We start from the raw sequence: 14,275 nt of genomic DNA, 5'->3' as shown, positions 1-14,275 counted from the left end.
TTGTCCATCTAATTTTGTTTTCTTTTGAAATTCAATCCAACCTGGAAGTGGTATAGGTAAATAATAATAATATTCTTCCTTTTCTTTTCCTGTAGGGTGCTGGAGATCTAGAAGACCCATGGTAGCCTTATAAACTTCTAAAATGCTTTTGATTCTGAAAATTGGGGGAAAAACTTTTAATCACATTTTCTTCAATACAAGGGAAAAATATTCTTGTGGATTCCCAACGTTTTGTGATATGAGCAGAAAATCATTAGCATTTCCCATCATTTGTTCATATTTGTGTTTTCTGATAATTGCCACTTGTAGCATTGCCTGTACTACAGTATTTTTGCCAACCTCAGGCATACTAATTCCATCTGTATTGAACTATTGGCCCTAAAAACCAATGGAGTTATTTCACCACAGTAGTAATTGTGCCTGAGGTGCATGGGAATATAGTTAGCTGTACTTTGAAGATACATTATGTTTTTTTTTGTGGTTTTTTTAAACAAGACACACAACATATAAGCATGTAAGAGTAAAGAATTGTATGAGATGTTCTTTTTTTCAGTTCACCAAGTTGAAAGCCTTTTGCAGGTCTGGCTTAAAATTTCATTTGGGCAATCTACTATAGGGTATATATTTATTAATTGTTATTTAATTTTTTTCCAATTTCACCTGTATTACCAAACTGGGTTCTTCAATAATGTCCAAATTGTAATGTTGCCTGCTTCAAGATAAGTGTATTTGGCAATAATATTATAAACCCTTAAAAATTTTATGCATGTGTCTCCTATATCCTTCAACACACACCCGAAAATCTTTGAAACCAAATGGATTAATTTATGGCTATTTATAATTTGCTTAGACATCTCATTGCTGCAAATTTTCTAAACGATGAGATTTGCTTTTATAATGTAAATTGTGATTTTTGTTTTACATGTGGGTTTCTATAGTTTTAATTTTTCAGCTTTTAAGATACAAAAAGTTTTGTGTAATTTGGTAATAAATTTTAATTGTTTACGTTATTTTAAAAGCTCAGAATATCACATTGAAATGACTATAAATACATTTAAAATTATCTATTTTAGAACTAAGGAAATATTACAGAGATATTTTCATGGGTTCAGTAACCTTTCATTTTATAACATTGGGCACGGTACAGAGTGGCTGTCACATAAGGTACTTGAAGATTATTCATTTAATTCTATTTTTACAATAACCTTGAATTCTTGAATTCTTTTTGAGTTTTGCATGTATCCAATTAATGCTGAACATGAAGAGTAAAATATTTATCTAAAAGCTATTGGGGTAGGAGAAGCAATGAATGTATCCATTTGTACATGGTTTACATGTTGTGGATGCTTTGTAAACACTTTCCTGTATGTTTAAATTGTGTTTCAGCGGGATGTAATTGCCTTTGTGTGTAGTTAAAATGAGTCATCATCTGGTCCTGTGTGCAGTGGAATTCATGGTATTTTCTGTAACATTTCCCTGAAGCTGTTTCTGGAGAGCCACACATTTGAATACAGACAGCTTCCTTGATCATTCGATTTATTGTGCACCTGATTTTTGGCCTAAAAGAATTATTGCCACAATATATTTTATTTATTCTTTAGATTTTAGCCTTGTAAGTTAAAGTGCTTTACATGATGATGTTAAAAGCTATTTGTCCCTTTCCTGGGTTTAAGGGTTGTTAAAAGAGAGGGAATGAAGAATGCAAAAAATGGTTTATTGTTCAACTGTCCACTCTGATCCAATCCTGTACTGACAGTACCTTTCCAGTATGATATTGTGATGTTTCATACAATGCAGTGAACATAACCAACTTGTTACCTAAATAAAGAATTGATAAAAACAGTGTGACATATTACTACTTGGTATGATTTTTAAAAATAAAAGTCCAGTTTTGAATGTTATTTTAAACATTTTATATAGTTAGAATATTGTGAAATGTTTCGTACAGAACTGTGTAGTTAAATTTTAATTCCAGGGACGAATTAACTAAACTATATAAGACAATACTAATTAAACCCTTCTCCACTTCCAAACATTTTTTACCACTTTAACCTTTCTCTGGGAGTTTAGTGGCCCTTGAAATACAAATAATGTGTGTGTCAGCAAAAAACTCGTGTTTACTAATATGAATTTCCTAGTCCCACTGTTCTCAAACATTTATATTCTTAAAGGTTGAGGCTCCCAAAGAACTTTTGCTTTTGAGGGTTATATCTATTGATATTTATTGTATTTTAAAAAAAAGAAACCATTACCTGTTAACATAAAGAGCATTGTTTTATAAAAAGATTATTTTCCAAAACTAAAGAGCATTGGCTTTCGTTTTATAAATCGGATGGGTTCTCGTATCTGCTTTTGCATTCAATCTGTTGTTATGTGGCACTTTGAAGTGTATGAAAAGATCTGGCTTCACACACACATGTATTTGGAAGAGTATTTCAATAGTTTCAGATAATTGTGGATACTCCTCTTTGTTACATTACCAAAACTTCAGAACTGGTAGTTTCTTGAAAGTTAGTTGCAATGTGAAATCTGAAACTATTCAACTTTGTACTGTTCTGTAACATTAAAATTTGTTTGACCTATCTTGCAGTTTGAACGGATCTACTTTTGCATGACTTAATAACCTACATTGGTCATTTGTAAAATACTGGTTTGTCGAATTATGCCTTTTAAAAAAAAATCTTTATTGTTGGGGGTATTACAGGACCCCCCCCACAGTCCCCCCATTGCTTCCCTGCACCAGTTTCTACCCAAACATAGGTAATGCATATATGCATGTAAATCTTTGGCTGGTCTCTTCCTGTCCCCTTGCTGCCCTTCCCTCTGAGATTCATCAGACTGTTCCATGTTTCCATGCCTTTGATTCTATTTTATTCACCAGTTTATTTTGTTCATTAGATTTCTCATTTGTTTTGATTTATAGATTTGTTGATAGATATTTATTGCTATTTTAATGTTCATATATTTTATCTTTTCTTCCTCCTCCTCTTCTTTCTCTTCTTCAAGAATATCCTTCAACATTTCATGTAATACTGGTTTGGTAGTGATTAGCTCCTTTAGCTTTTTGTCTGTGAAGCTCTTTGTCTGACCTTCAGTTCTAAATGAGAGCTTTGCTGGGAGCAGTAGTCTTGGTTGTAGGTACTTGCTATTCATCACTGAATATTTCTTGCTATTCCCTTCTAGCCTGCAAAGTTTCTGTTGGGAAATCAGCTGAAAGTTGTATGGGTGCTCCCTTGTAGGTAATTAACTGCTTTTCTCTTGCTGCTTTTAAGATTCTCTCTTTATCTTTAGCATTTGGATTTTAATTATGATGTGTCTTGATGTGGGCCTCTTTGGGTTCCTCTTGTTTGGGACTCTATTTCCTGTACTTGTAAGTCTATTTCTTTCACTGGGTAGGGGAAGTTTTCTGTCATTATTTTTTCAAATACGTTTTTAATATCTTGCTCTGTCTCTTCTCCTTCTAGTACTCCCATAATGCGAATATTGGTATGTTTGAAGTTGTCCAAGAGGCTCCTTACACCATCTTCATTTTTTAAAAGTTTTTATTTTTAGAGAAAGAGGAAGAGAAATAGAGACATAGAAACATGGATGAGATAGAAACATATCAGTCAGCTGCCTCCTGCACTCCCCCTACTGGGGATGGATCCCACAACCCTAACATGTGCCCTGACTGGGAATCAAACCCCCAGTAACAAACTGGTAACCTCTTGGTTCAAGGGTTGCCGATCAACCACTGAGCTAAACCAGTTGGACGCTTCATATTTTTTGGATTCCTTTTTCTTTTTCCTCTTCTGATTGGGTGTTTTTGCTTCCTCATATTCCAAGTCATTGATTTGATTCTTGGAATTCTCTACTGTTGAATTCCTATAAATTATTGTTTCAGTTAGTGTATGCTTAATTTCTGACTGATCCTTTTTCATGTCTTTGACATTCTCACTAATATCTTTAAATGTCTCACTAGTCCCTTGAAGCTCTCTTTGAGTCTCTTGAAGCTCTCATTAATCCTTGAGTAACCTCATAACCATGGTTTTGGATTCTGTATCCCATACTTTGCTTGCTTCCATTTCTTTCATTTGTGACATATTTCTTTGTTTCTGCATTTTGGCTGCTTCTCTGCTTTCTATATATTAGTGTTGCTCTGTCTCCTGGCCTTGTGTAGTAGGTGTCCTGTAGGACCCAGTGGCTCAGCCTCTCCAGTCACCTGAGCTGGGCACTCTAGGTGCACCTCTGTCTGGTCTGTGTGCACAGTCTTGTAGTTAAACCTTAATTGCTGTTGGCATCACTGGGAGGGATTGACCTCAAGCCAATTGGCTGTGAGGACCAGCTGTGACTACAGTGGAAGAGCATCTGTGCAGAAGACCCCCTAAGGAGCAAGACTTGCTTCAGTGGGTTTTTGTTTAGTGCTGAGTTTGCCCCTTGAGTGTGGGCTTGTGGGTGTCTAGAGTTGTAATCCTGTGTGATCTAAAGCTGTCAAAGGGTGCACTGGCTCTGGGGCCACCCGGCAGGAGCATCAGAGAGATCTTAAAATGGCTGCTACTTGTATTGGGCTTGTGAAGTGCCCAGGCGAGACCTAGCTGTGAAGCAAAGCATGCTAGTGCTGGGTTTTGGACCTTTTATTGATGGGTTTGGGGCACGCTGATGCCAGAAAGTGCTTGTTTGAGAAAATTTAGCAAAGTCTGAAGCCTGAACTAGCACAGGCCATTCATATAGAAAAGCTGCTACAAACAGCTTGGGTGGGGCTGAAAATTGGATAGGGCAGGGTCTCAGGGAATCACCAGGGTGGAGCAAACTGCTCCAGGCTGATGGAGACTCAGATATGGTGTCAACTCTGCAAAGGTGAAGTCCCAGCATTGGAACAGGGACCCCTGTCTGGGAAAAAGCCGCTCCCGAGTTCCTAACCCAATGCCAGACAATGCAGTGCCTCCCCATATGTCCCTGGTTCCCCCGAAGCTGCCAGACACTGGAGTTCTGAGGGATTGAGTCCGAGTAAGTTTGTGCGCTGGTCCTTTAAGAGGAACACCTAGGTCTCAAGCAGCTTATGTATCACTCAGCTACAATTTCCATTGGTTTTTAGAGGGACTTCTCTTCCCAGCTCTGGAACCCTGGGCTTGGGGGCTGGGACCCCTTGCTTCTCACTGGGGTTGGGGGTGGGAGGGTTCTGTAGCCGACAGATCCCTCCCGATTAAAAAAAAACAACACTTGGGTGTCAGACCAGCCCATTCAGTGCCTCCACCCCTCCTACCAGTCTCATGCTTCTTCTTCTCTAGTTGTAGAACTTCCATTCAGCTTGCTTTCAGCCAGTTCTTAATGATGGTTATATTTTAGTTGTAATTTTGATGTGGTTGTAGGAGGTGGAGAGTAGAGGCATTTACCTATGCCACCATTTTGGTTCTCCCCTCAATTCTTTAGAATAGCAACATGTTATTATGCAGTGTTTAAAATTTTTTTGTTAATATAACTGATCTCATCAGAAAAAAGTGTTGGGACACTGCCAAGCTCATGGTGATGGATACAGATTTTTCAAAAACTCTAATTTTCATTTGAAAGGTGGAATTTTAGTATTGGCAACAAATATTGTCAGTTTTTTTCCTTAAGTGACAGGCTTATTCATTTTAGAAAATGTCTGTTGAATAACCATACTCTGTCATTCAAGTAAAACTGGTGTTCTGTAAAAAGTGGCTGGTTCTGCACATCTTGAATAGTAGCATGAAAAAACCATCACCCTTCAGCATGTTATAGAACCAATACTCCTTTTCATCATATTTGCTATTAAAAAGATGTATACTCAAGGGTAGAGTTGTAACAAAATTAACTTTTAGTGCTTAATCAGGACATTGTTAACTGAAACTGACTTATTTCCCCCTTTTTTCTTTGTGAGTATAGCAGTAAAGGTACAATAATGACTAATTTGTTTGGTGCTACTGTTCTTATTTGTGCTCAGGTGTCTGCAGTTTTACCCACCATTTCTTTTGCACAATCAGTGCAAGTGTCAGTATAAATAAATAAATACATAAATAAATAAATTTTGCCTAGGCCGGTGTGTCTTGGTTGGTTGGATCGTTGTCCTATACACTGGAAGGTGTTGGGGCACATACCCAGATTTTGGGTTTGATCCCTGGTGCATGAAGGGAACAACCAATGAATGTTTCTCACATTGATGTTTCTTTCTCTCCCTCTCTCTAAAAAATTCAATAAAAATAGTATTTAGTATTGTTAAGAAAATAGTTTTGATTTCATGGACCTCCTTAAAAGGTTCTCTGGGACCCCAGATTTTTAGAATTGCTCCCCTCATCCCTTTGGAGACAGTCTGTTCATTTATTCGAAACATCACAGTATAATAGTAAATGTTAAAACATACATGTGCCGAAACCGGTTTGGCTCAGTGGATAGAGCGTCGGCCTGCGGACTGTAAGGTCCCAGGTTCGATTCCGGTCAGGGGCATGTACCTGGGTTGTGGGCACATCTCCAGTGGGAGATGTGCAGGAGGCAGCTGATCGATGTTTCTCTCTCATCGATGTTTCTGGCTCTCTATCTCTCTCCCTTCCTCTCTGTAAAAAATCAATAAAATATATTTTTAAAAAAAACAACATGCAGATGTGACAAAATCTTGGTGGTGTGTGTGGGGCAGTGGTGGTTACTATTACACTCAAACTTAGCAAGATAAAGAAGGTCTAATCTTTAGTATTATACTTTTTCTTTCAAAATATTTCTTTGATGGGTTTCAACTGAGAAAATTTATGATTTAAGGTTAACAATAGAGTTTTATATGGCATATATTCAGATCATTTTAATCTTTTTAGATATCTTCAGTTATTGTAGATTTGTGTTATTAAAAAGGTCTCCTAATTGAATTTTTAAATCCATGTCTTAAAATCATTTTACTATGGCTGAGATATCACATCAGGTCAGCCATAGTAAGACAGGACTTTTTAAGTGACAAGTAAGTGGATCAGGGCTTTATGCTGAAGGTTTTGGTTTCGTTTGGTTCTTCAGTTATAACACAATGCTTATTACTTGAGGTTTTGCTTTTAAATGTTTTTGGATAGCCAGAAGTCACTATAATTCTCATTTCACCTTGTCAGTTTTATTTTCAGAGTCTGTGATTCAGTTGAGTTTTGATATATTTATGGTGCTGTCAGGTTCTCTCCAACCAGCTAACTAGACACTTAGTCCTCATAGTAAACCATAACAAAGTTTAAAACTAAGATCAAGGTTGCCAATATAGAAACAAAATATCAGCATACCTATCTTTGGGCTTCTTTATTATCTAATATAGCAAATATTGAAATGTCAAGTTGCATATTTGAGGTCTATTTTGGAAATAATATCTCTTTGAAGGAAAAATAGGATCTAAGTAGCAAATGCTTCCAAGTTTCTTTACATTTAGCTTATTAATATAAGTACAGTTTATGTCCAAGAGTCAGTTTCTTAATGCAAAAAGTAGATGAGAGTATTTGTTTTTGCCCATTGTCTTAGTGATTTACGTATGTTTTATTGTGGTCTAGAAGTATAACCATAGCTACTAATATAGGGTAAGATGCTTTTCAGGCAGCACCACTACCAATTCTCACTTCTTGCTGGGTTGTTTTTGTTTGTTTTGTTTTTAGCTATGGTATCTTCTCCCCCTTATTTTCTGTTTCAGTTTTATTCTATCTGGCAAACACTTAACTATATATATATTATTTGCCACTCAGATGTAACTGACAGCTCTGCTCTTATAATTCAGTCATGGGGGTTCATAATCTTCGTGTTAGGAGGTTAGTTATTCTTTCTCTTTCATATCCACTACTACAATGGAGCACAAAAGAATCGTAACTTTTATATATGGGTAGAAGTGAAGGTTTGGTACATTTTTTTCTTCACTAATAACCCTAATCTATAATATTGGCAACAGTGATTAGTGATTTAAGTCTGCACTATAAATAATGTTCTTATATTCTTCCCATATAATATCTACTTATAAGAAAATACTTGAGCATGTATTTGAAGTGAAGAGGACTGGTACAATCCAAGAATTCCTCTAATATATGGGTCTGACACCTCATTTCCTCTTTTGGGTTGCTTACACTTGCTTTTACTTGTGCTTTATTTAGAGGGTCCTGGATTTATTTTCATGAGATTTTGCCTATGAATAAGCATTTTTAAAGTAAATTGATATAGTATAGAGCTTATTTTAAATATTTCTATTTAATATTTGCTATTAAAATTAATCTCAGGCAAGACTGCTTGTAATTATTGTAACACTTTGAAACTATTAAAGTACACTCCCAAATTGAAAGTGACTAGATTTTATTACTGGAGTTACAGGTTCTGTAGGAAGCTACAAAAGTTTTTATGAAGAGCCTAATTTTAAAATGATGTGTATTCAAAATAAACTAATAGTTTTAAGCATTTTCAGGAAGTTCAAACGCTTCCTAAAATGATATCCTTTCCAGAGGGAATTACTAGGGTTCCTCGCTCTCAGCTTCCAGAGCAGTGCTACTTTTGTGTGTTAATTTGTTGGGATTCCAGTTAGAATTTCCTTTGAATAAAGGTTCTTTGACTTTGAAAAGTTTGAAAGCCACTAGGCTCAGAGAGTATAAATATGACTAGACAAATGAAACAAGACTATGTTACTCTTTTACAAGAAGGAAACAGCAGTTATACTGTGCTATGAGGGATATTTGCAGGTTTTTATTTGGCGATTTACCCAAGTATTGAGATATTTTGTTACATAGAGTGTCCCAAAAAAATGTATACACACTTTGAATGATTATAAAGTCAGTGTTTATTAACATACAGTTCATTTTCAAAATTTAAAAGAATCTCCAGAAATGAATAATTTTCCTTTGTCAGCGCCTGTTTTCAAACCGATGACCATTCTGGTCCAGGCACTGCTGATAATTCGAAGCAATGGAATTGCAAACATCAAGAATCATTTTGTTTGGTATTTGTGCACCCTCAACTTGTCAACTGTTGCCAGTTTTTAACTGTAAAATAAATTGTATGTATTCCCATAAAAGATCTAGTTGATAAATTTTCTTTGTTCAAAGCTTACTCTGGCTTCATCCATTACTTCAAATCAGTTAAATCTGAAAAGGATGAATATTCCCCCAAAATGTATAAACACTTGGAATAATTATAAAAGCAGTGTTTGTACTTAAACTGAGTTTTATGTTTTATATTTTATAACTTCCGGTAGCATTTTAGGATATGTCTCATCACAGCAATGTTTCTCTCTTTCCACCCCCACTTCCCTACCTTCCACTCTCTCTAGAAAGCAATGGAAAAAATATCCTCAGGTGAGGATTAAGAACTAAACAACAAATAAAAAAACCAAACAAACAGTTTTTTTCTGGGGTGCTTAGTAAAATGGAGAGAAGGCCTGGCTTTGCTTCCTTAGGCTGTGAGCCATCTTCAGTACTTGGAAAACAGAATGCTGAAACAAACAGCAAGTTCCAAGTGTATGTCGTTTATGTGAAAGCTTAAATCTCCAAAACTTATTCCAAAATGCATTTCTCTCCCCCCTCTCCCCTCCCCCCTCCATTTTAACATCTTTGAAATTGAGAAGCATCTTAGGCCACTGGCTAGGCAGCTGTCCTGGCACAGTAGCACCAAAGTAGTCACAGCTATCCACATTTCAATTCCATAATTGGTTTTTATATGCTGTTGCAATTGTGTTAAGTTTAAATGCTGTTTAGAATGTCTTCAAAATGATTACATAAGATTTAACATAGAAGCAAAGTTTTGTATAAGCAAAATCCAGAAAGAGGATTTTAGTTAATCTGCCTTAAAATGTATTATAATAAGTGTAAGATAATCCTGTGTTATTAAAGCATTTGTTTCGCCAAAACCGGTTTGGCTCAGTGGATAGAGTGTCGGCTTGCAGACTGAAGGGTCCCAGGTTCGATTTCGGTCAAGGACATGTACCTGGGCTGTGGGCACATCCCCAGTAGGAGATGTGCGGGAGGCAGCTGATCGATGTTTCTCTCTCATCGATGTTTCTATCTTTCTCCCTTCCTCTCTGTACTCTGTAAAAAATCAATAAAATATATTTTAAAAAACAAAAACTCTTCATTTAAAAAAAAGCATTTGTTTCATAGTTTAATTGGAAGCATTTTTCTTAGTTATATATAAAAACTGGAATCTTAGAGTTAATGGTATATAATGTATAATATATAGATACATAGTTGTATAAAATATACTTGGGAATAATGCATAATAATTTAGGACAGTACTTCTTCAGAAGCATTGGGAAGTGTGAGGTTTTTATTTTCTTCCTTCCTGAAAATTACAGATAGCAAAATGCTAATATTACATCTGGGTAATAGATAAGGGTATCATTATATTCTGCATGCTTGAATTTTTTAAAAAAATTAAAGAAACTACTTAAATCAGTGGTCCTGAGTTGCCTTTCAAGAAGAGGGTACCATTTTATAATCCCAACAGTATACAAAAATGTTCATGTTTTCTGCTTGTCCGGGTAAAAATAAATTATGATGTTTTGATTTAATTTTCAATTATTTGATTACCAGTGAGATTGAACATTTTCTCTAATAACAAGTCTTTTATTAAAGCTTGTTTACATATGTTGCTTATTTTCCATAAACACATTTATCATTTTTCTTATTGATTTGTGGGAGCTCTTTATATATTTAGGAAATTAACCAATATTATCATCATTCTATCACATCATGAATTATTCTCAATTCACTTCCCTTTTAATTTTTTTTAAATAAGGATGTTGAGAGATGAGACTAAGAACAAAGCTGTCTAATAATCTAAAATGACATAATTTCTGAAAAACTATAATCTCAATAGCATAGGTTCCCCCTACTCTAAATTTTTTATCATGCTACTCTGTTTCAGTGCTTTTTCTTACACAATAACGTTTTGTTTCTATGTCAACTTTTCCTACAGGCAGAGTAAAGGCTCGCTCTACTCAGTGTAATTGCAGAGATGCTAGAGGGCTAAGATGCTCTCTCTGATCTGAAAAGTATTGGGTAGCTTTCTTTAGTCAAAAATATTGCCTTTTCTCCATATACCGTTTTAAGTCAAATGTAGTAGGTTTTATTTTTTTTTTTTGCGTCTTTTTAAAAATTGAAAAAAATTTACAGCAAACTGCAAAGATCTTCACTGTTCAAGTTGATAAGTTTTGAGAAGTGTCTTAGTTTTTACATTCAAAATATTTAGAATTTTATCCTTTTCTTTAACAGTTTCAAACTACAATTGTATACTTAGATGATCTTTTAACATTCTGAGTAAGTAAATATTTACATGTTTTATTTTATGACTTTGGCCTTTTAAAATTATGTATATAATACAAAAGGAACTCATTTTGGATTTTGCTAAAGGGCAAAAATCTAATGTAATATTTTCTATTATTCCTTTATACCAGCTAATATGTAAGCTGGTGTTGGCTCATTTCTTAGAAAATGCCCTTTTACTATAGGACATTTCCTTGTATGCTAGTATGCTTGAATGTTTATTAGCTTTCTATTTCATTGCTTTGTATATTTTATCTAGTAAAGAAATTTTCCCTTACTAGTCTATTTCAACAAATATTGAATATTTATTATTCCAGATAAACTTTTGAATAACTTGGCCAAGATTTTCTTATCAAATAAAAATCCTGTGAATGTGGAATTGTTATAAGTGTAGATTAATATGAGGGTCATTCGTGTTTCTAGCAGAGATCCATTCCAGGAAAACGCTACATCTTTCTATTTGTATGAGTATTTCTTTAATGCCCCTAGTGATGTTGTGTAGTTTTCGTCCTATGTTCTACACATTTATTAAGTTAATTCCTTATTTTATATTTATTACTGTTATGAATGAGTCATTTACCCCCAATATGTTTTTTAATCTTTATTGTTGAGAGTCTTGCAGAAGTCCCCCCTTTGTTCCCCCATTGGCCCCCTCCACCCCTTTGGATATATCCCCCAATACATTTTAAATTCATATCTTCTTAATAGACAAGTGCCTTAATTGCTGACAAAAACAAAGGTTTCAATTTCTATCATTCCCACCAGATGGCAGTCTTGGACACATCCATTTGTTAAACCTGCTGAGAGCTCTGAAGACAAGAAAGGCAGAGTGGCTGGCAGACCTTCCAAGCCTCTAAAAGTACAAGGACAAAAAGGTTTTTTCATAAACCTGAAAGAAAAATGAACTCAACATTATGTAATTAAAGTGTTTATGCTGCTACTAACCATTACTCTTATAACCCATTAGTGGGAGCAGAGAAGAACTGTCATTGTGCCCTTAAATATCATATTTTTCTCTGCCCATGGAATAAACACCTGTGGCTTCTTGGCAGTGCTTCTGGTTTTATTCCAGGGACGCTCATAGTTAAAGGCAGGCTTTAATCTGACATTATTGTTTCTCTTCTCCAAAAAGCACCATTTACATGAGAAGTTACAGGATTTCTAAATGTATATCTTATGACTAGTTTTTATGATGCCTGGGTGTCTTCTGAAATGAAGAACAGAGTTTATAAAATTAATATAAAGAGAAGTAGGGGAGGAGAGAACCAAGATGGCAGCATAGGTAAACACCTGAACTTGCTGCTGCACACAACAACATTAAAACTACAACTAAAAGACAAAATGAATATCATCCAGAACCATGGGAAGGCTGGCTGAGTGGAAATTTTACAACTAGAAGGAAAGAGAAAAGTGCATTGAGTCTGATAGGAGGTACAGAGGTGTGGAAGTGTGGAGGTATGGAGGCACCCGTGAAAGGGGCTGGCAGCTGGGTATGCTGTTGTCCTTTTCAATCAGGAGGGAGATACAAGCTCCCAACTCCTCTGAACTCCAGTTCCGGGCGAGAATTTGGGGGCCCAGACTCATACGGAGGGAAACTGGACTGTCTGGCATCGGGCCGGAACGTGAGGGCGGGTTTCTCGCAGAGGTGCTTGCAGTGTTCATTGTTCCTGCATGGGGCACGAGACACAGACCCTGGGACCTCTACGAGGCAAAGCAGACTGGCAGCCATTGCGGCTTGCTCCGCCCTTGTGATTCCCTAAGACCCCACCCAAGCTGTGTGCAGAGCCTTTTGCATATGAATGGCCTGGCAAACTGTAGCTGGGTCAGAGAAACCCAGAGCTTCCAAAAGAAGGTCTAAGGCTTGTCAGCAGCTTCATAGCTGCGCCTCATCTGAGCACCCCCAAACCACAAACAAAGAGGAGGAATCTGCAGATCTCTCTGTAGCTCCTGCTGGGTGGCCTCAGGCAGCGGCTGACTTTGCACCTCCTTGGAGATCCAAGAGCCAGTTTACCCAGTGGTCAGAGTGAGACCATCCAGATTACAGTTCTTCACATCCATAAGAGATACACTCAGGGGGCAGACTCAGTGAGCGCCAAAGCCCCACTGAAGCAAGTCCTGCCCCATAAGGGTGTCTCCAGCGCAGAATTCTCCCCTTGTAGACACAACTGGTCCTCACAGCCAATTGACCTGGAGGTCAATTCCTCCCAGTGATACCAACAGCAATCAAGGCTTAACTACAACAAGACTGTGCACACAACCCACAAAGGGGTGCACCAAGAGAGTCCTCCTCAGGTCATTGGGGAGGCTGAGCCACTGGGCCCTAGAGGACACCTAGCACAGAAAGCCACTCTGTCAACACAGGGAAGCATAAAAAATGTGGAGACAAAGAAACAGGTCACAAATGAAATGGAGGAAAGCAAATTATTGGATATAGAGTTCAAAACCACGATTATAAGGTTACTCAAGAATTGTATAGAAACCTCTGAGAAATATAGTGAGACCCTCAAGGATATGAAAAAGGACCAATCAGAAATTAAGCATACACTGACTGAAATAATAATAAACAGAGATCCAACAGCAGACTAGAGGATCGCAAGAACCAAGATCAAACATTTGAAATACGAAGAAGCAAAAAACACCCAACCGGAAATGCAAAAGGAAAAAAGAATACAAAAATATGAAGGTAGTGTAAGGAGCCTCTGAGACAACTTCAAGCGTACCAACATCAGAATTATAGGGGTACCAGAAGAAGAGAGAGAGCAAGATATTGAAAACCTATTTGAAGAAATAATGACAGAAAACTTCCCCTACCTGGTGAAAGAAATAGACTTACAAGTCCAGGAAGCACAGAGAACCCCAAACAAAAGGAATCCAAAGAGGATCACACCAAGGCACATCATAATTAAGATGCCAAGAGCAAAAGACAGAGAATCTTAAAAGCAGCAAGAGAAAAACAGTTACCTACAAGGAAGTACCCATACGACTGTCAGCTGATTTCTCAACAGAAACAATGCAGGCCAGAAGGGAGT

At 36.6% G+C, this 14,275-nt stretch overlaps 1 protein-coding gene and 1 pseudogene across 7 annotated transcripts in view; one reads left to right on the top strand and one right to left on the bottom strand.

Annotated features, from left to right (window-relative positions):
• Nucleotides 1-12,294, top strand: part of PPM1B (protein phosphatase, Mg2+/Mn2+ dependent 1B) — a 71,720-nt gene extending 59,426 nt beyond the window's left edge. For 4 of the 6 annotated variants that reach the window (XM_081100567.1, XM_081100569.1, XM_081100564.1 and 1 more), the window contains 2 exons: nt 11,196-11,240; nt 12,012-12,294. In XM_081100567.1, coding sequence (XP_080956693.1) covers nt 11,196-11,240 — 45 coding nt within the window. In that variant the 3' untranslated portion in view covers nt 12,012-12,294. Of the gene's footprint in view, nt 1-95; nt 1,856-11,195; nt 11,241-12,011 lie in introns of those variants that run through there. The other 2 variants (XM_081100568.1, XM_081100566.1) reach the window with 1 other exon arrangement.
• LOC308525747 (ferritin light chain-like) overlaps nt 1-14,275 on the bottom strand; it is a 1,112,779-nt pseudogene that overhangs the window by 943,831 nt on the left and 154,673 nt on the right. The gene's annotated exons all lie outside the window — the stretch shown is intronic.

The sequence above is a fragment of the Myotis nattereri genome (genome assembly GCF_964212035.1).
Source record: "Myotis nattereri genome assembly, chromosome: 10".
NCBI classification, from domain to species: Eukaryota; Metazoa; Chordata; class Mammalia; order Chiroptera; family Vespertilionidae; genus Myotis; species Myotis nattereri.
This window is presented reverse-complemented; position numbering and strand designations above follow the sequence as displayed.